At 44.6% G+C, this 25,937-nt stretch overlaps 3 protein-coding genes across 4 annotated transcripts in view; 2 read left to right on the top strand and 1 right to left on the bottom strand.

The window, feature by feature from the left end:
- The first annotated feature begins 1,014 nt into the window (after positions 1-1,014).
- Positions 1,015-15,647, top strand: LOC135821262 (terminal nucleotidyltransferase 4B-like). Its single transcript, XM_065334322.1, has 11 exons — positions 1,015-1,463; positions 1,558-1,681; positions 4,695-4,741; positions 7,348-7,468; positions 7,669-7,764; positions 8,406-8,546; positions 9,550-9,705; positions 10,943-11,012; positions 12,410-12,530; positions 12,795-13,074; positions 14,194-15,647. Exons 1-11 carry the CDS (start codon positions 1,150-1,152, stop codon positions 14,647-14,649), a joined length of 1,926 nt encoding a protein of 641 aa, XP_065190394.1. The 5' UTR covers positions 1,015-1,149; the 3' UTR covers positions 14,650-15,647.
- A 763-nt stretch (positions 15,648-16,410) lies between these two features.
- On the bottom strand, positions 16,411-21,895 carry LOC135821271 (uncharacterized). Its single transcript, XM_065334327.1, has 3 exons — positions 21,287-21,895; positions 18,847-18,897; positions 16,411-17,184 (listed from the first exon to the last, which is right to left on the bottom strand). Exons 1-3 carry the CDS (start codon positions 21,461-21,463, stop codon positions 17,035-17,037), a joined length of 378 nt encoding a protein of 125 aa, XP_065190399.1. The 5' UTR covers positions 21,464-21,895; the 3' UTR covers positions 16,411-17,034.
- Positions 21,896-25,404: 3,509 nt separating this feature from the next.
- LOC135821226 (WD repeat-containing protein 27-like) overlaps positions 25,405-25,937 on the top strand; it is a 43,928-nt gene continuing 43,395 nt past the window's right edge. For both annotated transcript variants that reach the window (XM_065334298.1, XM_065334291.1), the window contains exons 1-2: positions 25,405-25,585; positions 25,714-25,864. In XM_065334298.1, the coding sequence (XP_065190370.1) occupies positions 25,721-25,864 (144 nt within the window). In that variant the 5' untranslated portion in view covers positions 25,405-25,585; positions 25,714-25,720. The remainder of the gene's footprint in view (positions 25,586-25,713; positions 25,865-25,937) is intronic.

Here is a 25,937-nt window from a genome sequence, read left to right as displayed (position 1 = left end):
TCTTCTGTGATTTGGATGCCAAATTATGAAATTCAGTGTGTGAGGTAAACCCATGCATGGCATACACTGCTATAGTATGACTCGGGGTAAAGTGTTCCAACGCATACTCATTATAGTGAATAGTTCAGTGTGTGAGGTAAACCCATGCATGGCATACACTGCTATAGTATGACTCGGGGTAAAGTGTTCCAACGCATACTCATTATAGTGAATAGTTGTGTGACCAACGTTGTTGCTGCTGGATAAATAGTACATATTCTGAGATAACTGAAGCTACACAGCCATCTAATGGTATTTTACGACTCCCTGATATGATGTGAAGGCCATCATTTAGTTTAAATTTACATATTGAGATAGGGCATTCCATTGATTGGTGACAGAAAAAACAAAAGAAATTATAGCAATAAAAACTGCTTTATGGCAGTTTTCTAAAAAAAGTTATTGTGTTCTAGTTCATGGACCCCGTCTAAAAAGTAAGAAATTAACGAAATGTGATAGCCGAAAATTAAAATTTCACACAAAACCTCACAATAATCACACACAGAATGAAAAGCTACATGTAGAAGACCTTTTCCCCTCGTGATCCTCTTTCCTATGCATGCATGACATGCATGTTGCCAATTGTTGGTGCAGTACAAGTTTAGGGTTGAAAGCAGCATTTCAAGTGCTGTGATTATTGTGAGGTTTTGTGTGAAATTTTAATTTTCGGCTATCACATTTCGTTAATTTCTTACTTTTTAGACGGGGTCCATGAACTAGAACACAATAACTTTTTTTAGAAAACTGCCATAAAGCAGTTTTTATTGCTATAATGTATGGTGTTGTTACAGGTGCATGACGAGCGCTAGCGAGTGGAGTCCCGAAAAACGGTTTTTTTACTCGCGCGTTCGTAGATCTACTCTAGTCTCTGGATCTGTACTCGTACTCGTAGAGTCGTACGAGTACAGTCATGTGCTAGCATGCGCTTGTAGTACCACCCTTTTCAAGGCTTTTGTAGGCCCTTCGCGAATTCGATACACCAAACATCACGAGTGCTATTTTTTTCGCTCGTGTACGTGTGGCGTTTGGGAGACTTCTGAAAGAGCAAGGTGTTTCTCGTTCTTGAAGGTCGAGACTGAAGAGTCATCTCTCGCTTGAGTTTACAGTTCCATGCAAAGCCGATATCGTTGGTTGCAGCCAGAACAAGAGGGTCCTGCTGCATATCTGTGGAGTTCAATTTGGCGTAGTTGTTCCTTCACAAATAATGAAATGTCGAGTGTGGAATACCTGCCTCTGCTGCCTTGCATGTCCGATGTGAGACATGTAGACGGAGTTGAGGACGAGCGCAGCGGTGACACAGAAGCTATTTTCAACAATCCAGCTAAACGGCGACGAGAGGAGCAGATAAAGAGATCTCCTAGATGCTCTAGCCGAATGACGACGCCGTGGCAGAAAAATCCGTCATATCCGAGTAATGTTTTGGGGTATGTTGATCAATTTCATATTTTTGGTGACTTTTGGAAAACATATGTGACCCAAGAAAACTTATTTGCTGCCCACGACTTGATTTGCTTGCAGTCTTCATACCGAAATAGAGGATTTTTCCAAGTACATGGCACCCCTTCCGGAGGAGCTTGCCATGCGTCATGACCTCGTGAACAGAGTGTCTGCTGTGATTAAGGAAAAATGGCCACTTGCAAAGGTATGTTTTCTTTACAGCTTTTGATTGGCCAGGAATATAAATAACTTCCTTAGCAGTCAGACTCATAGCCTAGCCGTCATGTTATGTCCTTCAAATCAAAAATGTAAATATTTGTTTAACCCTTTGTGTACCAGGCATCTAATGTATGCGCGGGGTACTCATCGGTAATGATGGACCTATAGCATCAAACTAAAACACATTTTGTATGTGCAAGTTATGTTTTTCTGAATCTGTTGGTATCAATGTGTCCAGGTAAGAAAATATTTTGACCGAGCACACAACTACAGATACAGGCCATACCTGGAATACCTATTTCTGAGTCAATTGTCCATATTTCTGACAATTTAGATCCGTGTACTCGGAATCGTGAATACTAGTATACTTGCTGACATTGCCCTTCTTCACACAGAGCAACAGGAGACCACTGCACTAGTGTATAGCCGCCAGTTGCATGCTTCAACAATAGCGAAATGGACGGAAAAGAGCCATACCGTAAAAGCCCGTGTATACGCCCACTCGAAATTACGCCCACCCTCCGTGTACACGCCCAGTCAGGGGAAGTCAACACTTTTGTTTCAAAATAGCGCCCATGCCCATGTATACGCCCAGGTATGCCGGAAACACCAGTACATGTACAGGTACTGATACCCAATACTTATGGCTATCCCTATTCCAAGTATACGCCCGGTTCCAAAATAACGCCCGTGCCCTTGTATACGCCCAGGAAATCGAGGCTGCTATTCTATACGACCGGGGGCCTATACACGGGCTTTTACGGTATTGCGTGAATACCAGATGCCAAACAATTGCATCTAAATTTCAAATTATTGAAATTGTGTCAGATTTGAATATGTACTTTTCACTTATCTACTTGCGTCCAGCGAGGGTATTGGTGATTGAGAAGACCAGGAATAGTCGATGGGTGAGGAAATTCACCTGCCTTGATTATTTCAGGCCATCGCTGCGCTCCCTCTCGCTGCTGCTTGGAGAGCGAATACTGCAATGGCTTCAGCGATGGAAATTCTCATTTTCGATTCAGATCCTAAGATTATATCGCTGCTACAACTCTCTCCTGGCGTTCACCATCACTAGTAGACATCGACAACAGCTAGAGCAAGCTATATTCTAGATACAAGCAGCGTAACCGAACGAAAACACGATCGAAATCGCTAAAATATATCGCAGAGCGCTGAAATTGCAAAGCGCACTTTTCGCCGCGATCGTTCTCCATACTTTCAAATGGCAACCTACCCACATCATCCATCAAAATTTGCAGTGGGATCTCAGCTGTCGAGCGCAACAAACCGCGAGTCGATCGGAGCAAGGACGCCGCCGAACGGCGCATCGCAGTGCGGCGCGTCGAACCGTAACGTACGTTACGGTTCGAGATGGGGCTGGTACACAAAGGGTTAATGTGCTTGAAAAGTGCTGTTGATAGCTAGCCCCCCCCCCCCCCCTCTAGCCTGACTAGGTGTTGTTGTGTCCTCCACTTGCAATATGCTGGACTCCACATGTCGTTATGCCTTGCTGGCTAGTAAGTATGTGTATACATTGTGCTATTATGTTCTTGTTGTTTGTACTGTCATTGGTGCATGTGTGGGCGTGCGTGTTTAAACGAGAGCGGCCATGCTCATATGTTTTGTTTTTGCCTAGGTCATCATGCTTGTTATTCGAACTGCTAGAAACATCTTTGCAATGCGAGTATCGGGTATATATTCTTGTATTGCAAAGACCATTCTAGCAGTTTGAATAACACACATGATCAGGGTTCCCAATGCTGTAGACAGCAAGTTGTTTCGGCCATAAAAGCCTCATCAGTACAGCCATGAGCTACCAGCCATGGTGCAAAGGAGGCACCACAGACATTAAGATAGCTCGTCGTTCTAGCGCCAGAGTGCTCTAACTACGAAAAGTAGCGGGCAATGCGTAATGCAGCAGCACTAGAGCAGCCTGCCGAGAGTGCTCAACAGGACGAATGACGAAGAGCGTAATACCCAATGCTGTAGGTTTCTTTAATAGTGGGGGGGGGGGGGTCAGGCAGGGAAAACAGTTACCCCATAACCCATTTTCCTTTTTCCAAAATTTTCTCGCCATGCAAAATGCAACGTGCGGGGACTTCACCCCAGACAAATGTGCCTTCATGAAACATCTAGTAGTGACGATCGACTGCATGAAAAACACAAAAATCGACAAATGAGTAGGGGCGCCATTTTTTCACAGTGGGACGCTCAATTAGAGTGGGGGGGGGGGGTGGGGTGGCGCCTGCCCCCCCCCTCCTTTGGCTAGAAACCTAATGACCCAGGTAAACAATGTGTAGCGAGGGCCCAGAGCTTGGCAGCTGTCTCGTTTCATGCTACAGGTACATGCATGGTTCTCGCTTGTTTTCTTTTTTTCTAATTTTTCCATACGTAAATTGGATTCAAACCCGCTGTCACCCTGCATGCGTTCCCTCGATACAATATGCATACTAGTACATGCACATTCTACCAAGAGTAAATAAGCTACCAAGAGCGTGCAACTCTGCATACAGGGTCTCCGACGGCGAAGACTCACATCACGTGTTCCTAGTACGATTTGTACTATGTACAACGAAGGCTAGCATGCGCGCAGTCCTAATATCTGCCAGATCATGACTGATGACTCGCATTAGCTGAGAGTTTTTTTTTGTCGGTAGAGCTATTTTTTTCAACTCCAATGGTCGCTAAGAATGGGCTGGGAACGTATAATGGGAAACAGAACACCACGTGATGTGAGTTTTCGCCATCGGCGGACTCTATAGAAAGGGTATCCAAAGTCACACATGGTACGACCATGGTCGTACCACTTTTCATCCAGGATGCATAGATGGTCCGCACAATTCATCCATAAGAGCAACAAAAGAGCGAAGATCCGTATTTCTTTCCCCGGGGGACCTCCTGGTTGTACCACTCCTCACTGCCCTGTGACGCCCCTGGTCTTGTTCAATTTCACTTGCCAAAATTATAACATGTTATGGCCCGTTTCGTGTCTGTAGGTGGATGTATTTGGAAGCTTCCGCACTGGATTGTTCCTCCCGACCAGGTAAGGATTCTGGGTTAGGTAGTGTAGCTCCCTGGTTCTCTGATTGCAATGTACAAAGCTCTTTCCTTGCATCACTTGGGTAAAAAAAGCATGTATTTGTAATCACTGTCCAGTTGTATAACCCTTCTGTACATGTTGTGTATTTCTGTTGATAAGCATCACTGGAGAGACAGACAGACTGTGAGAGCGCGGAATTTTTATGACATCAGTCTTTCATGGTCATTTGGCTCACTGATGCAATCCTGCGTATCCACAAACCAAAGTATTTTTGTGGATACACATGAGTTTAAAAAAATAACTTGTGCACCACAGCTACGGTAGTAGAAACAGAACAACGGATGGTTGATCCATGCTTTCTGAACCTGTTGAACTGGCACCATATCTACACGACAAGCACGAAAGCATACACACTTGATGACACTTCTGCCAACAAATGAGTCGAAATGACACATACTGTAGTGTCGCGTATAAAAGCATGACTCGAATAGAAGCCGATTTTTTGAAGCGCGCCGTGATACAGAAGCATGGTTTGAATAGAAGCCGCTCCCTGCAAAGTACATGGTGCACGTAGATGCGTGGCAGTATGCACTGCACAGTGCAGACTGATGATGTTGACATAGAAGCATAACTTGAATGGAAGCATGGTTTGAACCCCGGCTTATACGGCCGTAAGCACCTGCTTTTATACGCGACATTACGGTAATAAAATCTGCCCAGGGGTGGTCCCATCGCAGCTCGAAATAGGAGTCGCCCACTCTTGGATATGACTGTGTTTTTGCTCATAAGCATGTACTCACATACAAGCTGGCACATGCATGAGATTTACTCTGAAATAAGACTTGGATTTGCACCACATGGCTAGAGTGGACTATCCTTGCACACAGTATTTTTACAGCCACTGCACATATCCCACGTGCCAGCCTCTCTGTATCTCCCCCCTCTCTATCTATCTATCTCTATCTCTTTGGCATGTGTACGTGCATACCCTGTTGCCAGCAAGCTTTGCTGCTAGAAGTGGTGTATGCTGCCTGTGCTGGTTTCAGGCTGGCTTCAAAATAGCCACAGGCCGCATCTTTCTCCAAGTCTTCTCCGTGGATGGGAAAAAAATTAATTATTTCAAAGTATTCAACTGTCTCCCACCAGATACTTCCTCCGCGTCATCGAAATTGTCGCAGTTTGACTTTTGATATAAAACAGGGTATAATTATACTCACCAGCAGTCGTACCACAGGTAAAGAATCGGACATAGACGATAGTCATCAGTATACAAAATGGTATAGGGTGACAGCAAAGTTCTATTTTCTGTTGTTCGAAGCTGAAATTTTTGAACTAGACGCAATTTCTTCGCTGATGTCGCTGCGATGGTACTTTCGACTCGCTGAGATCCCTCAGGCGTTGCAGCCTGCACATTTCTCGCGCTTATAGCCATTCACTCAAAATTCATCACTGTTTTACCTGAGCTAGGGTGAGAATGACTTCGTGGAACAAGCGGCAGCTAGCGCTTGGAGAAACATTGGCAAACTAATGCATGCAAGGAATGCTGAGACACTCAGTACCTGCAAGGGCCGTGTAGACTCTGCGTGTACACTGTAGTGCTAGTGATGCACGTGCAGGTACTGTACCAGTGATGCTGAAAAAGAGTGCGCGCTCGACGTGATAGTACACTTACCTGCATGAGCAGTAACCACACAGCTAAAATGAATGGGCATCCCACGGCTAAAAAAAGTTCACTTCCAGATCGAGGTGATTCCGCCGACGGTAATCAACCGATCTCGCAACGATCGTGTATTCTTACTACGTTGGTGGTGAAGTAGAAACCATCCAGAGCTAGCAGACGACAAGCATAGCAGCTCTTGTCCTATGGAGAAAGTCAAAGCGTTTGAGATGAGGCACGGCCAACTTACTACCTTCCTGGAAAATATTCGGAACGATATTTTTTCGTCAATTGACATCAGCGACGACGAGGCCTTCATCTCCATGTGAAACTCTCAGTCCAACTGTCCTGGAACGTTACTCTAGACTTCAGACTATCATCATGTGTAATAATGTTTGTATGGTTTAGCTGATGGAGTTGTCAGTAACAAGTGACAAGTCACTAGTCAAACTGCGACAATTTCGATGATGCGGAGGAAGTATATTAATGAGCTCTTATCATGCAACCCACACTTTCAAAGTATGCTGGGATAAATCAGCATGCCAGTCAATTGGAAATCCCTCACTTTAATCGGCAGTCAAAACCATCGTATGGGGAAGTACTGTTTTCATTGTTTGAAAAGACACGCAGTATCTCGATAATGCTTTGCTGTAGCACGTCCGCAATTGTTGCAATGGGAAGCTCCGCTCTTTGACTGTGCTGTGCAGACTGCAGTCACTTACTTATACAGTGTAGTTTCACAACTCCGCTTTTCCTGGACCGAATTGAACTATCAAAAGGTCTGTGCACATTAGAAAGTTCTCAGCTGTTGTCTCGATCAAGTCCAACTTACGGTATGTATCTCTGCCCATTTTTTGCGGAGACCCGCGTAACTTGATTCTGGCATTAAACAAATGTGGGTGGATATAATTATGTATGTATGTGTGTGTATTTGTGTGTTTTACTCCTGCAGTGATATTGATATGGTTTTGTTTGGGAACTGGACATCTCTACCACTACATTCATTGGGGGAGGTGCTTGTTTCTTCGGGTATATCCAATGAAGAGGACATCAAAGTCATTGACTCGGCTCGGGTGAGACATTTCTAAAATTCACACTTTTGCTTTACAGTCAAATGTCACTGATTAGGTCATCAGGTATTTTTAGCATGTTGGATATCCGACAAGCCGAAAGTGAGTTTTGAAGATCCATACAGCTAAATTAATACTATGGATTCGCACTAGTGCAGTAGTGGTGTTTGGTATGATGCAACTTTTGTGTGCATTGAATGCAGGTACCAATCGTGAAACTGTGTGACAAGCTGAGTAAACTCAAAGTTGACATCAGTTTTAACATGACCACCGGTGTATCCAGTGCGTTAATGATTCAGGTGAGTGCCATTCTAGCCTTTGTGTTTCGCAGCAGTTCCTGTGTGTCGACAATGTAGGATGTGATATTTTGAGTATTTCCTTGATATTCTGATGGGGGATACTTATACATTTTGTTGGTCCGAAAGAGATGCGCTGTTTGTCTTTAGGTTGCCTGTGATCACTATAATTGTCATCAAGAGTATATAACCCCCCAAGAGTGTGGAACTCTGCATATGGCCCATTATGGGGTCTCCGACGGCGAAAACTCACGTCACATGTCTCAGGCACGTTTCGTACTGCGTAGAAACGTAGGATAGCGTGCCCGCAACCCGAATATCTGCCATGATCATGCTGGAGATTTGCATACGCGCAGTGAGTTTCTGTCAGAAAGTGCTTTTTTTATTACTCCGCTGCTCGCTAAAACGGGCTTGAAACGTACAACTGCGACACTGCACCACGTGATGTGAGTTTTCGCCGTCGGCGAACCCCATTGAAAGCGTATCAGGAGTTGCACACTCTTGGGGTGGTTATATTATACTCTTGTTGTCATCTGTAGTTGGAAAAAATGGAAGAAGCCAGGAACCATCTGCACGGTTGCAGGATCTTCAATGCTTTTTGCTGATGTCCTTGTTGCTGTTGTTGTTGTTGTTGTTGTTGCTAGGAGTACATCAAGGAGTATCCTGTACTGGACAAGCTGGTCATTCTTCTGAAACAGTTCTTGCTCCAGCGTGACTTGAATGAAGTGTTTACAGGTGGCATCAGTTCATACAGTTTAATCCTGCTGGTTGTTAATTTCTTTCAGGTTAGTGGATGATGATCAGCATTTTCTTTGTTTTTGTTTGTGAGAGAGTTAGTAAGTGAGGAAAAACTGGAAAGAGCCATGACGCCCCGAGTTTTCTTTGACCACGCCCAACAAGGGTGTGGAAGGTGGCTCATCATCACAATGCTTGCCTGAATGCTAGCTCGAGTACAGTCAGACCTCGCTTATCCGGTGCTCTTGCATCCGGATCCCTCGCCATCCGGAAGAAAATCATCAGTTACCGATTTACAGTATATGTCATGCATGCATACAGTATGTGACATCTTGAAAATTAGCCGATTTCAATCCCACCCACTATGGCCCAATCATCTCTTTTGTTCATTAGGTCAATACACCCTACACGGTGCTTCCCCTTGACTCTCGTAAAAAAATAAAGGTTCTGCGGTAAACAGTAGCAGATACTACTAGCCGATTCCAAGCATTTTTGTGGTACTTTGAGTTGAAACCTTCTGTTGGAGATATAATATCAGGGCCTGCTCTAGACATTCAACACAGCCTGGTCAGCATGTACCTGGCGCATGCAGGCCAGCCGGGTCAGATCATCCGGCAGAAAAACAACCAAAAAGCCTGCTCAAAACGCAGGAAAACAGAAAGGCGGATTTATTACCGGAAATCGGAAATTTTAGACAACAAGGCGAACTATCAAAGTCCGCAAACGTAGAAGGACCCTAGCCGAGTTTCTGTCGCTTGTAGACTGTAGTGTGTACGTTGCGCTAGATTTGCAACAGATGGGGTCCGCGAGTCGTAAAATACCGGTATTTTAGGAATTCATTGTCAGTTTGAGACATTTTTCAGCCAGGTCAGACTGGACCCGGTGTTATCTGTTCAGCCAGGTCGTGCAGTTCCCCAGCCGGGCGAGTGACCCGGCTCTCCAGCAGGCCCTGAATCTTGAGAAACACTCAGCTGGTAAAACTTGTACGGGTATCATACAGGTATCGTATTGCATCTTTCTTGCTGTGTATTTCATTTTCCTCCATTACCATAGAATCATTTACGGGAGAATGCTGATAGCTCGGCAGCTGATAGCCAGAATCCAAACCTGGCGGTGTTGTTGATAGAGTTCTTTGAGCTGTATGGCCGTAACTTTTCCTATGACACGGTAGCCATTCGCATAGCCAACGGAGGCTCCTATTTTGATAAGGTATGTGGCTGGCTCTCAAATGTTTGATTGTGACTTATCAAATGCTTTATTCTCTTGGGGCGTTTTTGTGGCGAGTGATATTGCTAACCCCGAGAAATACTTGCGTTTTATTTCGCAATTTGTGATACCGATTTGCACCTGGAAGTGTTTGCGATTGGAGTCAATTTTGTTGGTTTTCCCTACAGTTCTACATTTCGCGCAGGCTCACTTTTGCGATTCCACACCCATCCTGAAAATCGCGGAAGTTTCCAGATCGCAAAGGTTTTCAGGTTTACAGTGTACAAAAGAGCATGTGCCTATATGTTTACGATTAGGCGGCGCGAAGCCAATAACTTTATTATAGCAATCAGCAGAATCAGCGAAGCGGACATTGGACCTAGTAATCAAGAAGAATAAAATATGGATACTAAAATGTCCTAACCAGTTTTCTGGAGACACTCATCAGGGAAATGCGTGTCAATAGTGAAATCTAGCAATACGTATAGGTTATAACACGGGACCAAGTGTATGTGATTGTTTATACCTCACTCCATATACACCCACACTCATATACCAGATCTCCCATGAAGTTTATAAATTTCCATATACACTGTTCAATATACACCACTAAGGAGGTATATACACCACTGAGGAAAACCATCAGATACAGGATATATAGACCGAGTAAAAGACCGAATGCTAAGAGAATAGTCTAAGTTTAGTGACATTTTCTTTCTGGATGCATAGGTTGGGGTTATGTTTGCGAATGAAAACAGCTTCCAATACTTTTGAGTTCACTATATGTTTGTTTGTTTTTAACCCTTTATTGGCCGATTAAAATAGAAACAGGCCCGCGCAATCACCAAATATTGACCTAAAATTGGATGTAACTTTGGTTTGCATTGGACAAACTCCACGCTCTTGGGCATCCTGGAAAGGCCTTGATGAAAGGAACGCCTTGAACATCGGTGTTTAATCAATGTATGGGCCGGCCATGTGCTATGAGCCTTTTGTCTGAATCAAGAGGTCATTTTTTTACTGACGTATTATTGAATTGGCTTTATTTCACTCACGTTGTCATCATGACATGAGGTAAGAACCTCCATCAGCACAGGTACTAGTACACTGCGAGTGTAAGTGACATGAGGTAAGAACCTCCATCAGCACAGCACAGGTACTAGTACACTGTGAGTGTAATAGTGACTGCAGCTACATGTATGTACTAACGTTACATTTGTCTTTCTCATTTGATCTACAGGTCACGTTATCTGATAACCACCCCCTTGCCAATCCATCATTTCTGACGATTGAGGACCCTCTTGATGAAAGTAAGATGATCTCTGTTGTTGCTGCTGTTTGTGGTGATGTGGCGGTGGTGGCGCTGATGCTGATGATGGTGTCTTTATTTCACTCTAGCCAGATGAACAAGCAATGCTGCTTTCTTGCTGGTGACAAATATGCCTGGACTCTCACGAAATTATGCCTGCTGTCTACTGTCATATCCGCTTGATTGGAAAAGTGCAAGCAGGAAATATTTAGTGTTCAAACGATTACTGTAAAAGCCATTAGAGAGGTTCTGCTACACGGAACTACGTACCAAACTCCGTGTCAACTGCAGTGAAGTTTGACACGGAATTTTCGTACGTTGCACCGGTTCTGCTGTACGTAGCATGCTCGAAGCATGCACGAACACCCCGCCACATGTACTCTGTACGCTCAGTTTTCACACGGAGTCCAGTCCGTGTGAAGCGCGCTTCACACGGAAAACGGTATGAAAAAATAGGTATCAAACTAAATCCCGTACCGCGGCGAAGTTTCCATACGTACTTTGGCACGTTTTACCGTGTGGCAGAACCTCACTATTATTCTAACGAGGCGCATATATAACGATTTCCCAAAATTGACTAGTTTACGTGTACCAAAGGTAACGATTCTCACTCATTCTCAATGCTCAATAGGACAGTATATGTGTCGATTTCTGTATAACGATTTCTATTTTAACGACAGATTTCTCCTCGTTAACTCGTTAGAGTTAGCACTTCGTTATAATTATGGCTTTTACAGTATACCGATTACTTGTTACTTACTCAATAAGAAATAGATCGAGCGGTCATTTCGATTTTATTGGCTAAACGAGTAGAGTGGTACTTTTGCTCAGTATGGGATTTCCCCCTTTTGGGGGTTGCTTCATCATCGGAGTCAGCTCAGTCGCAGGTGAAGGGCACCCTCAGCTCTTGGGCTGCAACCAATGCATCGCCTCCGTCTCATCCATGTTCATCTGGTGGGTTCGAACAGCTGACGGACTTGTTGCTGGATCGTTGATTCTGTGCGCCCACTTTCCATCGTTGGCGATGTAGGACTCATGGAAATTTTGAAATTCCCGGAAATTAGTTACAATAATATTCGTTTAGCTGATAAGCCGTCCGTTGTGGTATCTGCTAAGCCGCTAAGGAAAACATGTACCGTATTTTTCGGAGTATAGTGCGCACCTTTGTATAACGCGCACCCCCAATCTTCATTGGGGGTGCGCACTTCAATCTTCATTGAAGTACATGAATTTCATATTCGGAGCATAGTGCGCACTATACTCCGGAAAATACGGTAATCGTTTCAGGCTAATAAATATGCATATGATATACTTGTAAGCTAAATCTCAAATAGTTGCACTTTGTTCCTCTTACTAGTATGTGTTTGTGTACCGTGGCGTGTGTGTGTATCACTGCAGCTAATGATATCAGCCGGGCATCGTGGGGTGCAGTGAAGGTGAAAAGTGCGTTTGAGCATGCTCACGGTGTGCTGGTCAGTGCTGTTCTGTCCCGTGACCCAGCACTTCTTTCTGGACCATCGTAAGTAGTTGCTGCCAGCTGCTGTCCCAGTTCCAGATTTCTTCTTTAGGTATGTACATGTACCTATAAACGACAAATAAAAACAGCGTCATACAGTCAACTTTGGCCTGTGAGGTTATGGCAACTGATGATATGGGCTTTTTATGCACTGCTGTTGTATTTGCGGAGGTTGCAATGTTTTTGCTGTGAGCTGGTGGCCCTTTGCTGTTATGATATGTGTAAGCTTGACCTTTTTTTGCTTTTCCTTCTGCACGCTGTTTGTAGACTTCTGGGACGAATTATTCGCATTAGCGAAGATGTAATCCGCTTCAGAGAATCTATGGTTCAGAAGTGGGCGGAACGCAGTGCAGTGCTAGCAGCGGGATCAACATCCAGTGCGTCAACATCTCATTCTTACTCATCAGTTCTGTCATCAGCTGCCCCGTCACGTTCTGGTGAACCAAGGAGATGTACTACGCCCGAGGGTGGCGTGGCATCTGAGGCACAGCCAACAGGCAATCAGCTAACGTATGCTGGGGCTGCAGCTGGAGCTGGGAAAGTAGAGGTGAGTGAGTGAGTACATGAGTGTCCTGATCTGTATAATTATATTGTCCACTACAGGGGTGGCTGCTGACATCCACGCCTGGGTTCCAGCTTTACAAGCTGTGCAGGGCTGGATTTCACCGGGCACTACTCTAGTTCTTGCTTGTGTGATATCATGTATGTACAGTAAAAGTACTCGTGTCACTCAGCGTAGTGTAGGTACTTTAATAGACATTGCCACTGCCAGTATGGCCGGGGTTATTGATGTAGGCGCATCTACACAGGGCACATCCTGGTCCAGTTTGGTATTTGCCAAGCACACAAGCTAACGCTGGTCATGAATTTCTAACTTTATATTAGGGGTGGAACAATTATACCGAATACCGTAGTGTCTTGTCTTAAAGCCTATCTCGAATAGAAGCCTATTTTGAATGCAAGCCTGATTTTCAAGATACACTGTCGGCATATACGCCTGGCTTTAGTGTTGACACACATAGAAATACCAGGTTTGAATAGAAGCCTGATGTGAATAGAAGCCTAGCCCTTACATTGGCTTCTACAAGAATAAGCCCGGCTAATACGCGACATTACGGTACTCCAGTACTCGCTCGGGGGTTTTCAAAAAATAATTGTACTCGCAATCAATCAGAGTACTCGTTCATACATAGTACATGCATTTACCACGGAAATCTGCAGTTTCAGAGCAGCAGTCGGCAGATATTGATGTGCAGACTGTGTGGTGAACATTTGTTCACGAGTAGAGAGAGCCCGAATGACCCACCAACCAATATACCCGAGAAAAATGACTGCTACTCGGTTCAATCCGGGTTGTATCATGTGATTTTAAGGCCCTTGGTGTGCAATTTGTAGGAGATGTCGAATATTCGATCAGAGAAAATCAGAGTACTCAAACTCGGGATCTCAGCGCCAACTTTCACCCCTACTTTTATGCATCGCTCAAGGCTACCTGTGTTTGTGTTTGAACGTCATGTGTGTACAAGGTTCGTGTCGTATGACCTACAGGTGGAAAATCACCTCCACAATACGACCACGAAAGGACGAGATGGTGGGGCGCTCTGGCGGTACTTTACGGTACTAGCATTGAGATTTGTCTTGTATTTTCAATTCTCTCCCCTTTCAGGTGGCTTCTGCAAGCATTTCAGGTTCCAGGCTTCCTCGTAGCAACTCCATGTCAGCTTGCACCCCGGCTGCAGTGAAATCTGGCGACAAGGCTACAGCGAACAAGTTGCATGGCTTGCGGGGTCGCTGCAGTAGTGCGAGTAGTGTAAATAGTACGGATAATAATAATGCGGGGGGCATGGATGATCCCAATCTGCCTTCAGCACGCCATCCAAACAAGAGGCCAGTGGCGAAAGTGATGGGTATAAGAGCTGGAGGACAGCTGAAGCAATCAGCTCACAGCAGTGCTACGAATTCTCCAGCTACTAGCAGAGCCGACAGCAGCTGTGCGGAAAAAGAGCTTTGCAGTAGTGTGGTAGCACAGAAGAAGCGCTCAACAGGACGCTCCCAGCCTGACAGTAGCACCAGCAGTAATCATAGAATAGGGAAGAGCCATTCTCCACCTGGTGAGCGGTGACGTTGAGGGCATCTTGTTCTTGTTTCTTTTCATTAACTTCCTTGTTACTTGCTTACATAGCGCTTTCACGAAATACGAACAGAAAGAGAAAAGTTTAAACTTAGTGCGGGTTTGTCCTGCAGTCTGACAAACCTTAAGCCAATATTCCACAAACATGTAGCTTTTGGCATGTAGACTTGCCTGTCATGCCTCCATTGTTTTGTTCTAATCTTCTGCTTTTTATGCATACAGAGTAGTGCAGATAGCTGTGCTGATAAGGAAAAATTATCTATATTTCACTTTGTGAGAAAACTCCCTTTTCAGTGCAAGGCGTTCATTACCCCATCCCACCACATCTTTGACTACATTTAGGTGTTTAGCTAGTTGTGCCTGTCATATTTAGACCCAAACACGCTATCTACTCTCTTCTTTTTCTATTCATTGCAGTACTTTGTTCCGGCCTGTCATGCTGTTTGGTTGGCTCTTTTGTCTCTCAACATATTCTTTGTTGTAGTCTGGGTTTTTTTTTCTTTTTTTTTTGTCCAGTTTCTTAGTGCCGTACGCTAAAAGTGTTTTCTCATCATTTGTTGGCAATCTGTCTGCCTGCCTTTCCTGCTGTGTTCAGCAGCTCATCTGGCTGTGAGAAGGGTTCTCTGCTCCAGAAGCATCCGTTTGTTTGTGTGTCTTGAATTCCAACTATACCCAGTTTAGCCAGTATGCTGCTTCTTTCAAACTCCTCTCCCTGCCTGCACTTTCCTTCTTCTCGGCTGGATGGTGTCTTTTATCTAGCGTTATTGTCATCCACATAATGTTCTGTCCATTTTCTGCCGTTTTTTTATTTCAACTTGTTTTGATAGAAATTGACACACTGTTATATTTTTTGATCTTGAGCTGGTTTTTCTCACAACCTATTTGACCTGCTGTTTTCCTTGCAGTGTGCAACCTATTTAACATGCTATAGAACCAGTGATGTGTGCTCTGACATAATAATCTTGTTCTTCCACTGGTGTACGACTCAACCCATGTGTGTTGGTGTATGTGCACACTTGTGTGAGTGTGTGCGCACTAGTGTGTCTGTGCATGTGTAGTGGCGATCCAGTGAGATGCCAGCTACCCCTCGTGCCTGAAAATATGGTCTCTATGAGTGAAAAGCTTGGAGTTTTCAGCCAGTGTGTGCGTCCTTTCTGCTGCCCTAGATCTACACAAAGTCAATACATATCGATGCAGTCCACGTCACGGCATGACATGTATTTGTTACTTCTCTTCTGGACTTGATACAAACCTGGACTTCTATTATCAAGAGTACATAACAATGGGGGGGGGGGGGGGTATGTACTCTTGCTGATATCCTGGTCTCGACTATTATGGTTGAGTCCTGGCCACATGTGTTATCAACTAATTATTATGATTGAACACTGTAAGGGGCCGTCCAAGGTTACCATTTCAAAACGAAAAGTTTTCGTTTGGGGGTGGGTGGGTTTGAAGGAGTTTCGTTTTGAAAATAATTATTGAATGCAGATGGAGAATGCCCAGTTACTTCTGGGTGTCGAAAATTGACATCAATATTTTATTGGAATTCGTTTTACCTGCAGAAAAGGTAGGTGGGTGGGTGGGTGCTGAAAAATACTAAAGCTTTTCGTTTTGCAAAAACTATTGGTAACCCCGGACGGCCCCTAAATAGGCTGGATGTACAGTCAGTGCCTGGGGCCGTACACTGTCACCCAGATTCATGACGGTACGAGTACTGAACCAAGTAAGCTAGCCAGGGCCCTCGTAGCAAGGCTAGAGAAAATGCACTGTGTTCAAATCTGATCGCATTACTATCAGTAGCTCAGAAATACGGAGAAGGATTAAAAGTACATTGTACATGTACTTCAAGAAGGCAGCTGAGAATGTACTGGTCATGTACTTCAAGAAGGCAGCTGAGAATCATGTACTGGTGCAAATTTACGTTGTGCTTCACAGTGTCAAAAATGGACTAAGTGATGAACGTTTGATGGGGCTGTGCTGTGTCACTGAGATCTATGACGATGTTTTTGAACACTGGCAACTTGAGGCTCGCGTGCCATATGGCCAAAACGTGCGTACTGGCACATGTAGTATGTATTAGGCAAACACTGCTGCTGTGATTTCTAGGCAAAAGTAGAGCAATAATTATGGTTTCTCAATTATAGTCAATAATTATGATACACTGCTCGGGTAGCATATCAACATGAATTATCAGTTGATCCTTTGCTACTGCGAGGACCAAGTAATTAGCAGATGGTTTGAACAAAACTTTAATAGCGTTAATTATACGGTAATAGTTATTTGGAAAAAGGTGTACCTGGGGCAGTCTCTCACATGTGCATAGTGCAATGATCATGTGCTGCTGGTCAACTGAGGCAAAGCAGCCTGCTCACTTGTTCACTTCTTGGGTTGGGCCTTTGCAATAGGTTTCGCTCTCACCATAGCTTCAGGATCCTCACCAACTTTCCCATCTTTTTCCGCACTTTTGCAAGGTGCTGGGTCATCTCCACTGTCCTCTAGCTCATCTATCTGGTCTTCCACATTATCCTGAATGGTATCAACAGAAAATTGATAACATCGAACCAGTCACATGCTTGATTGATGACAACTTGACAAGGGCACATCAATACAAGTCGTGCAGTTCCCTGAGCTGTGTTTAGAACAGCTATCATATGCAGGCATGGATTACCATGCACACCGGTAAGCAGGGGCGTCGGAAGGTAATTAAATTAGTGTGGTACGGTCAGCCATCTGAAGTACAATTTACATGTACTCGTGGGGGAGTGGTGGAGATTTGGAGCCCAAATCAGTGCATTTTATCGATTCACAAGGTACTTGGGGCAAATAGTGGTGCGGTCAATATCACTGTGACCGTACCGTGTCCGACGCCCCTGGTACCGTATTTTTCCGGTTGTAAGTCGACCGTTTACGACTAAAAATAGGAGAAAGGGTGGGGGTCGACTTACAACCGGGATTCGACTTATAACCGGGAACTATCAGTATCTTACAAAAAAAGACCTGCACTGCATGCACGAGTGCACCATGTGTACACATTTTTGCCAGTTTATTGGCCTTTTTCAAGGATTGGGACATTATACCCTCCACTTAGGAATGTTTACATGATTTGTTGTTGTGTTAGTACAAGGGAGTGGTTAGTAGTGCTTCTTTGGGTGAAAACTTTAAAACGCAGAATTGAGACCTCCGGATATGGGGGTCGACCTATAACCGGGGTCGACTTGCAACCGGTAAAATACGGTAAGTGTCTTGCCGAAAGTCTTTATTGAAACACTGACAGACAGTAGTGATGTAGGAAGAAACCCCCAGAACAGTAGCAAATGTGGAAATCATGGCTGGAGGAAGCAGACTAGACGGGCATACTTGAAGTATGTATTTTGAAGTAGTGGCCAGCAAACGTGCCCATCACAAACAGGCCGGGAATATTATCCTCATCAGTTCCCTGCTTGACATGTAGGTCATTACCAAGTACTCTACATGGTGCTCGAAGCAGAAGCCCAAGCGTCCTGAGTCACTGAGTTCACATGGTTCACATTTTCAGTCAGTTGGCAGGAAGGGAACGCTCCAACATTAGCAGCAGCCAACTTCTTCAAACATGTTGCAAGTACAAGTAGTGCTCTCTAATAAAGCATCATACAGCTAGCTATGGGGATGCCGAATCGGTATAAAAAAACTCGCATAATGGCCGATCAGTTGAAGGACTCAAACGGAACATTCGAGGCAAGTCTGTAGACCATGAGCTAGCTGCTGTAACGTTAAAACCGGAAAATTTCGGTGGAGATTTATTTTCGGTTACGAACTTTTAGTTTGGTACAGGTTGTCTGGAATTGTTTTTCTCAGTTCACTTCCCCGACTGATCCTTTGAAATTTGAAGTTCTCCCAACCCTTTAAAAACTTCGGTACAGGTACTTCTCTTCGAAGTAATTTTTACCTAAAATAAAACAGGACCTAAAATTCAACCATGCCATGCCACACAGTGTGCAAAATGCATTTTTGGATCTGGAAAACTGGTTTACCGAAATTTTCGAGCTACCGAACTGTTGATTTTGGGAAATACCGAAAATATTACACCACTGACTCGGAAAATTCCCGGTTTTACAGTACTTCTCCTGTCCATGCCCCCCCCCCCCCTACTTCCACCGCGGCTACATGTACATTACTATAATTCATTCTGAATGATTCATGAAGACCTACCAAGTTCTTCTCAAGGCTGGCGATTTGACTATGAAGTCCGGATCTCCACACCTAAGCAATGCATTGTAAAACGGGGCACAGGTATGATACTGTAAATATACAAATTTTCGGCAGCTATTTAATTTCGGCTATATTCGGCACCGACCCAAAACGCCTAAATTAAAACGCCGATGAAAATTTTCACAGCATCTGTCGCACTATACCATGCCCTCTACCCCACGCCGAAAATAAATTGCCGCCGAAATGTCAAAAATCGTGAAGTGCCGAAATTTTGCAGCGCCGAAATTTTGTATATTTACAGTAGTACATATTGCCAATGAAAACATGGTACACTATCAGTATTAAAAACCTGTAACTAAAGACCACCGTGACTAGCGACCAGCCTGGTACTACAGACCACTTCGCCAGACACGGACGGTCTCCCATTCCACATAATATGATTGTGCGGTGCAAGCCTCTAACTAAAGACCACCTGCCACTAAAGACCGCTTTCTCTGGCCCCAAGGGGTGGTCGTTAGTCACAGGTTTTACTGTAATAATTATGGATTAACTAACAAGCTGGAAAAAAACAGAAGTCACCAAGGTCCTGCTAGTTTCTCAGTGTTGCCGCCTGGAGTCAATAACATCATGTCGGCCCCTTGCTGGACGCAGCCTGGTGCAACAGTTCATGTTGCAGAGGTGGTTAAAGCACTGTTTATGGCAAGCAAAGGCAACCTTTGTGTCCTGGTGGAACTTGATCAGTTCAGTGTCTTCTTCTGATTTCATTTTCACTTGACTTGACACAGTATAGGCTGCTGCTGTGGCACTTTTGTATTTTCCGTGCTGCTGCGCTCTCCACGGCCGCACTAGCCATATTAACTGTCGTACCCATATGCACACATACAATGAATCCCTGGCTACACTTTGGAACTATTTCCGTTGCCTATGTCCAAATCTCTCTTCGCTTTGTTTTCGCTGCCTGGGCTCTCATTCATCTCTGCTTGCTTGCTTGTATTGCTGAGGGAACATATGCTGGTTTGTATTCGTGGGTCCCTATGGTGCATGGGCCACGCATACTCATCTGGCAGATATGTGTGAATAATAATAATAATAATAATGACACAGTAAAAACCTGTCCATTTAACGACAGTAACTTTTGCACGCCAGAGCATTCCGCACCTTACTGATCACGCCAGGCCAGGAGTGATTGCACACAAACTATTTCAAATTTAACATTTCACAAGTCACTGAAACAAGGTCGCTGCTGTTTGCAACAGGATGGCAGGAGGCCTCCAGGCAGAACTGATCAAGCTGTCACTGCCGGTCTCGCACGGGAGATGGTCACCCTGGACAGATCTTATCAGTTTTACATGACGTGCAACTGTAATTATCGAGTCAGTTAATCAGAGATGTGCCAGAGCCGAGCCTCAGTAATGGGCATTATCACATGTCACGTGAGTGCTTCCTAGGATTGGGCCAATCACTGATCTGTATGAGCGGGCAATAAAGCAGTCCAACGCCCGCGTCCAAAGCCAGTTGTCCGTGACAACCCTGGGTCTGAGACTGGACACGTGAAATCTATGGGATGGGATTCACTGATTGTGAACCTGGTGACGGTGTATACAGTGCAGTGTACATGTACATGTGAACGCGTGGTCGAAGGTGGCAATCTCAGATTTTCTTTTTCTTTCCTTTCAAGTGTTGCTGCACACGAGATTGACTTTCTGAACCCACCTTCCAACCCGGCAAATATTTAGATTTTGATAAAAACGATTCAAACCTCTCAATTATTTTGTAATACTTCCCGTTTGTGTCTTTCCCTCAAACTAGTGAAGTATAAATAATATAAGAATAAGAATAATATATACTTTCACACAAAACTAGCTTGGTGCAGCACTAATCACGGCAGGGGAACCCGACCCTCCACCATCGCCAAATCACGAAGCATGAGTGGACGGTGACGGGCCGGCCGAGCATCCCGGACACACAATACAGCGGAACGTAGCAACGCGAAAGACACCCGGCAGCGATAGTATCCCATCAACGACGAATAGCTACCTCCCGAAGATTGAGATGTGAGCAGGCAAAGGCGCCTGAGGAAGGCCGTGGATGCCGGCGCAGCTGCCCCATTCACGGAAAACACTAAAGATTGACTTTCTCCTTTTGATCCTTTCAGGTTCGGTTGTGAACATGGCGGAACGGTTTGTACCAGTTTCAAAGTGATAAATCCATAGCCCTCGGGCTCACTTGTCGGGCGCTGAAAATCCATTATTGCCCTCCCAACCATGCCATAACAATTATAATACTTATTGGTGCAATGGTGGCACTGGTATTGAGTGTGATCAAGTGATGCACCACACTGTATTCAGTGATTGCCATGCACCCAGTGGACGGTGGTGCCTTCATGCAGTTTGCTTTGTTGTAATACTTATTTACCTGAGTGAGGCTACTCATTGCTCACCTGGAAAGGTTCTCGGCCCTCCATATGCACTTCATGACCTCTCGTCCAGTCTGCAGACGCTGGTCGATTCCGCTGTGCATGCGGATTACCTTGCAGGCCAGCACTAATGCCACTGCTCACTGGTCTACTAGCACCTGAACCAGCAGCGCCGCTACCGGCCTGACCTCCACTGCTCATCGCTCCAGTCTGCAGTCAATCCCAGTTGTTTGGACGGGTGTCTACGGGGTGTACAGGCTACCCGGCGTATGTGGCCAATCCAGCAGCCACCGGTGCACCGTTCCCAGCTCAGCTCGTCGCCCAGATGGTTCGGCTTTTTCTCCTACTACTAGTAGTAGTACTACTGTAGTACCTGCAGAAGGTGACGAAGTACAATTATTATACTTGTGCGATTTTGCAGCCGACACCTCGAGTACCTCAACTAACTGTTACTTGCTCAAGCTCAAGCGTTGAAATAGCGAGTCCCACGTGAACGCCAAGATACATGTAGGACGATCGTAGATCTACGACTTGGTCGGCGCTACGCAGCGTCGACCCTTTCAAATGAGTCAACTCAAAAGACGATGTCCAGCCAAACACGATGCACGCTACACATACTGCACTGTGTCATAGTCTACCGCAATGGCAATGTTCTTTATAATAATAATAAGGCCAAACTAAAGAAGGTGTGTGGTTCGACTAACATGGACATTTTTTTTACGGGCGGGCGGGCGGATTTTTTTTTTTTTAATATATTTTTTAGTACATGTAAATACACTGTATACGCGTATCGAGTAGACTCTACTACCAGCACAAGGCAGCAGTCGTACCACTCACTGCACAGCACTGCAGTACAACTACAAGTCAAGTCCAAAAGGAGCCGCCTGCGTCCGCAGACTCACGCCGCACAGCACGTAGACGTGGACGTGTTCAGTCCACGTACGTCAGTCACACGACAGCCCGCCGAAAAAAAGTTACGGTCGGGCTGAAATTGTACGGTCGGTCGGGTGAGTCGAACCACACACCTTCTTTAGTTTGGCCTAATAATTATTTAGAAAAGCGATCCTGTCAGCTTTTCTATTATTGTGTTCACATGGCAGAAAAAACGACATCGCTATGCTACGTAAGTTTCTACGTAAGGTGCTCGGTATTTCACTTAGGCTACGTAAGTCTCTACGTAAGGTGCTCGGTATTAGATCTACCAGCGGGTGGTAGCCGTGTGCTGTGCACGTGCACGGCAGACATTATTGTGTTCAGTCCGCGGATCCGTGTTCGGATGTGCATGCGCGAGGAATACTTCCTTCTTTGGAACTGCTTCTTGCATGAGCTGTTTCGGATATTTCGTCTCATGGCCTGGCTTATTTCGTTTCGGCGCTGCTGAGACCTCCTTTCGCGGAATATTACTCAATGACAGCCACAGGTGAGTTGACCAGTTGCCTTTGATTCATTTGCTTGTGTTGACTCTTTCATTCAGGAAAAGTGTGTTGATTTTGGGGCGGAATGCAATAAATAATGGAAAAGTTGACAGGATCTCTTTTCTAAATTTTGCTTTTCTGCTGCCGAGCTGCGAGGCCTCCTTTTACGGAATACTCGATGACAGGTGATCTCTAAGTTGACCGGTTTCCTTCGATTCATTTGCTTATGTTCACCTTTCATTTTCGGAAACGTGTGCTGATTTTATTCGGATTTAGATCCATTTTATCTCTTTGCCCTTGTCTACAGTGTGCGAAGAACGCGAGTTCAACTTCTTGACGGTAAGGCTTATGTTAGATGTGTTGTCGAAATACTCATATTCATTGTACATTGGTACGTTACAAGTAAGGCACTGGTCAGTGGCATACTATCGTTGGCAGTTCCCAATCTGGAGGGAAAGGTTCAAGTACCAATTGACCGAGCTTGCAAAATAAATTCGCATATCAGGGGAATCTCTATTGTGGAGAGGTTCAGTAACTTGTTTGTTTCATACGAAACAAGCCAATGGGTGCAGTCGCGTCTCGTGAAAAACTCGTACATGTATGATTGGATTTGTTTACTCAAGTCTGGGCTGTTTGATTTGTGAGTACCGCCGAGATTGCACTGCCTCAAATAAAGTTTCGTGCCGCCAAAGCAAGAATTACGACCTGCAATCTGTTTGTAGTACCTGTAAAAATGTGGAGTACATGTATCGTACTTTCTCTGTTGCTGTTTCAGTTGCCGTCATGTTGCTAAAGAAAGGTACAGTAGAGAGGTTCTGCAAAACGAAAATTCGAACGAAGTTTCGCGACAGTCCTTGCGAAAGTGTGTGCGAATTTTTGCACGAACTTTGCGTTCTGCACATTTTCGTAGTTTGCGCGGGCCAATTGCACTTACGCCATAACCCGATCTCACGAAATTTCCTACGACAGTTCATTTCGCGTTCCCTGCAAGTTTCGCGTCCAAAGGTGCGAAGTTTCGCACTTCATGATGTAGAACGAAAGTTTGTACGCATTTTCGTTTTGCAGAATCTCTCTTGTGACTCAATTGTTTCATACGAGACGAGTCAATGAGTCGGTGTGGCTTAGAATCTTTCGCTGTAGAAGAAATCTATTCGTATGTCTATTGGAGATATAATTGTATTCTCTGGTTATAAAATAGGTTAAGCTCACAGAATAAATACCATCGGTCCCTTGGTGTTCGTCCTAAAGAGGTTCGACTGGATATCATTCATACTCACCAAAAGATGTGTAAGATTTTATTATTGCGGAGTGCCTTGTTTATCTCTCAGTACCTCCAACCATAGCCTTGCCCCTTTTCTCCTCAGGATCAGTGTAGTTGTTGAAACGAGGTTTTGGACTCGGCAATGTATTCGTTTACATTTTAATACATGTTTATTGTTCCTGCTGTGTTGTTTTAGACAATCGTGGACTAACAGTTTGAAGTCATTGAACTACTTCCAAAAGTTGTTTCGACATCAACAGGATTACGATTTCAGTTTCAATATGATGCTGGATGACCTTATCACGATAACCCATGACTATAAACCATTATAAACACAGAATCAACAAAAACATCTGCGACACGCACCTGCCGCATGGCTACATTTCTCAAATAAATCTGATTGAGGGTGGAGTAATCTGAAATATCTGAAAGGCAAGACAATTTTATTACAGAGTCATGAAATTCTGCAACAGCAACATGCACAGAATGACCTCCGTATAAAAAAGTATCACCACCACTGCTCACATGTTTCCCCGCAGAAGAACATGCATTATGCTAGTGCCATTTTCTGCAAGAAAAGGCTTGCACATCAATGCGTATAATATGGTATTGATATGATGTGAAGGCCATCATTTACATATTGATATAGGGCATTCCATTGATTGGTGACAGAAAAAACAAAAGAAATTATAGCAATAAAAACTGCTTAATGGCAGTTTTCTAAAAAAAGTTATTGTGTTCTAGTCCATGGACCCCGTCTAAAAAGTAAGAAATTAACGAAATGTGATAGCTGAAAATTAAAATTTCACACAAAACCTCACAATAATCACACACAGAATGAAAAGCTACATGCAGAAGACCTTTTCCCCTCGCGATCCTCTTTCCTATGCATGCATGTTGCCAATTGTTGGTGCAGTACAAGTTTAGTGTTGAAAGCAGGGAGTAGTATTGTACTACTCCCTGGTTGAAAGCAGCATTTCAAGTGTTGTGATTATTGTGAGGTTTTGTGTGAAATTTTAATTTTCAGCTATCACATTTCGTTAATTTCTTACTTTTTAGACGGGGTCCATGGACTAGAACACAATAACTTTTTTTAGAAAACTGCCATTAAGCAGTTTTTATTGCTATAATTGTCATTGGCATTGCACGGGGTACGGGTGGTTTTAGGATAAAAATGTAGACCTACAGTACCAGTACGGCAGTAGCAGCATTGGGAAAGATAGTGCCCTCTCTTTCGCCCTAACTGTGTGGGACTTATTTATAATAAGAATGCCCCAGGCCCAGGGTTACTAATCACGCGAGTACGGACCGGTACGGTAATCATGTCTGGGAGCGCTAGTCTAGTGAGAACTCGCTCGGGCGGCGAGGCGCCAAACCTGCATGTCAAGTGCCAACTACAGTCTCAGTCACTTTTGACTGTAAAAGCTACTATTCCCGCCAGATTGTTTCCATTCAAATTCAATCAAAATAGGCCAATTTTGAAAGGCGTCCTTTCCATAAATTAATTTCTTGTCTTTAGACGATACAGCGGCTGTAGTGTAGTCCTCAATGAGGTGCTCTTGCTGTCGTTAGTCGACAAGGTAGCTGTACAACTCGGCGTAGGTAACCGTATGACGTTGTGTGCCTTCAATTACTAATAGGAGCTAGGTAAGGCTCTAGTTCATGCATTATCAGTGTCGCCACTGAAGCCAGAATATCGACATGGACATGATGGAGCAGGCACGCCGACGACCTCTTTCCCTGTTCCCTGTACTACTGTATTCCATAATAATTAGAGTCGCCATGGACCTGGTTGGCCAGTCCGCTGCTATTCCGACGGCCTACCTAGCAGCTCGCTACCAACTGTGCGCAAATGCCGAATTACTTGTGCTGCCGGGGCCGTCACACCGGCTGTCCGTTTACCGACTGGACGACCTATGCACAGAGGTGAGTAGGCTGCGAGCACTGCAGCTTCACTGCCTTCAGCCGTAATCACCGACGGCCGCATGTATTGATGGTA

Source organism: Sycon ciliatum, chromosome 1, assembly GCF_964019385.1.
Source record: "Sycon ciliatum chromosome 1, ocSycCili1.1, whole genome shotgun sequence".
NCBI lineage: Eukaryota > Metazoa > Porifera > Calcarea > Leucosolenida > Sycettidae > Sycon > Sycon ciliatum.
This window is presented reverse-complemented; position numbering and strand designations above follow the sequence as displayed.

What these genes read in the sequence shown, in the direction of transcription:
- LOC135821262 (XM_065334322.1), top strand. Translation starts at nt 1,150, where the DNA reads ATGCAAAGCCGATATCGTTGGTTGCAGCCAGAACAAGAGGGTCCTGCT. An exon ending in TGAGGACCCTCTTGATGAAA is followed by an intron (nt 11,013 to 12,409) that starts GTAAGATGATCT and finishes GTATCACTGCAG; the next exon opens with CTAATGATATCAGCCGGGCA. An exon ending in GCACTTCTTTCTGGACCATC is followed by an intron (nt 12,531 to 12,794) that starts GTAAGTAGTTGC and finishes CGCTGTTTGTAG; the next exon opens with ACTTCTGGGACGAATTATTC.
- LOC135821271 (XM_065334327.1), bottom strand. Translation starts at nt 21,463, where the DNA reads ATGAGCAGTGGAGGTCAGGCCGGTAGCGGCGCTGCTGGTTCAGGTGCT. An exon ending in AGGGCCGAGAACCTTTCCAG is followed by an intron (nt 18,898 to 21,286) that starts GTGAGCAATGAG and finishes TGCATTGCTTAG; the next exon opens with GTGTGGAGATCCGGACTTCA. An exon ending in CCAGCCTTGAGAAGAACTTG is followed by an intron (nt 17,185 to 18,846) that starts GTAGGTCTTCAT and finishes GATACCATTCAG; the next exon opens with GATAATGTGGAAGACCAGAT.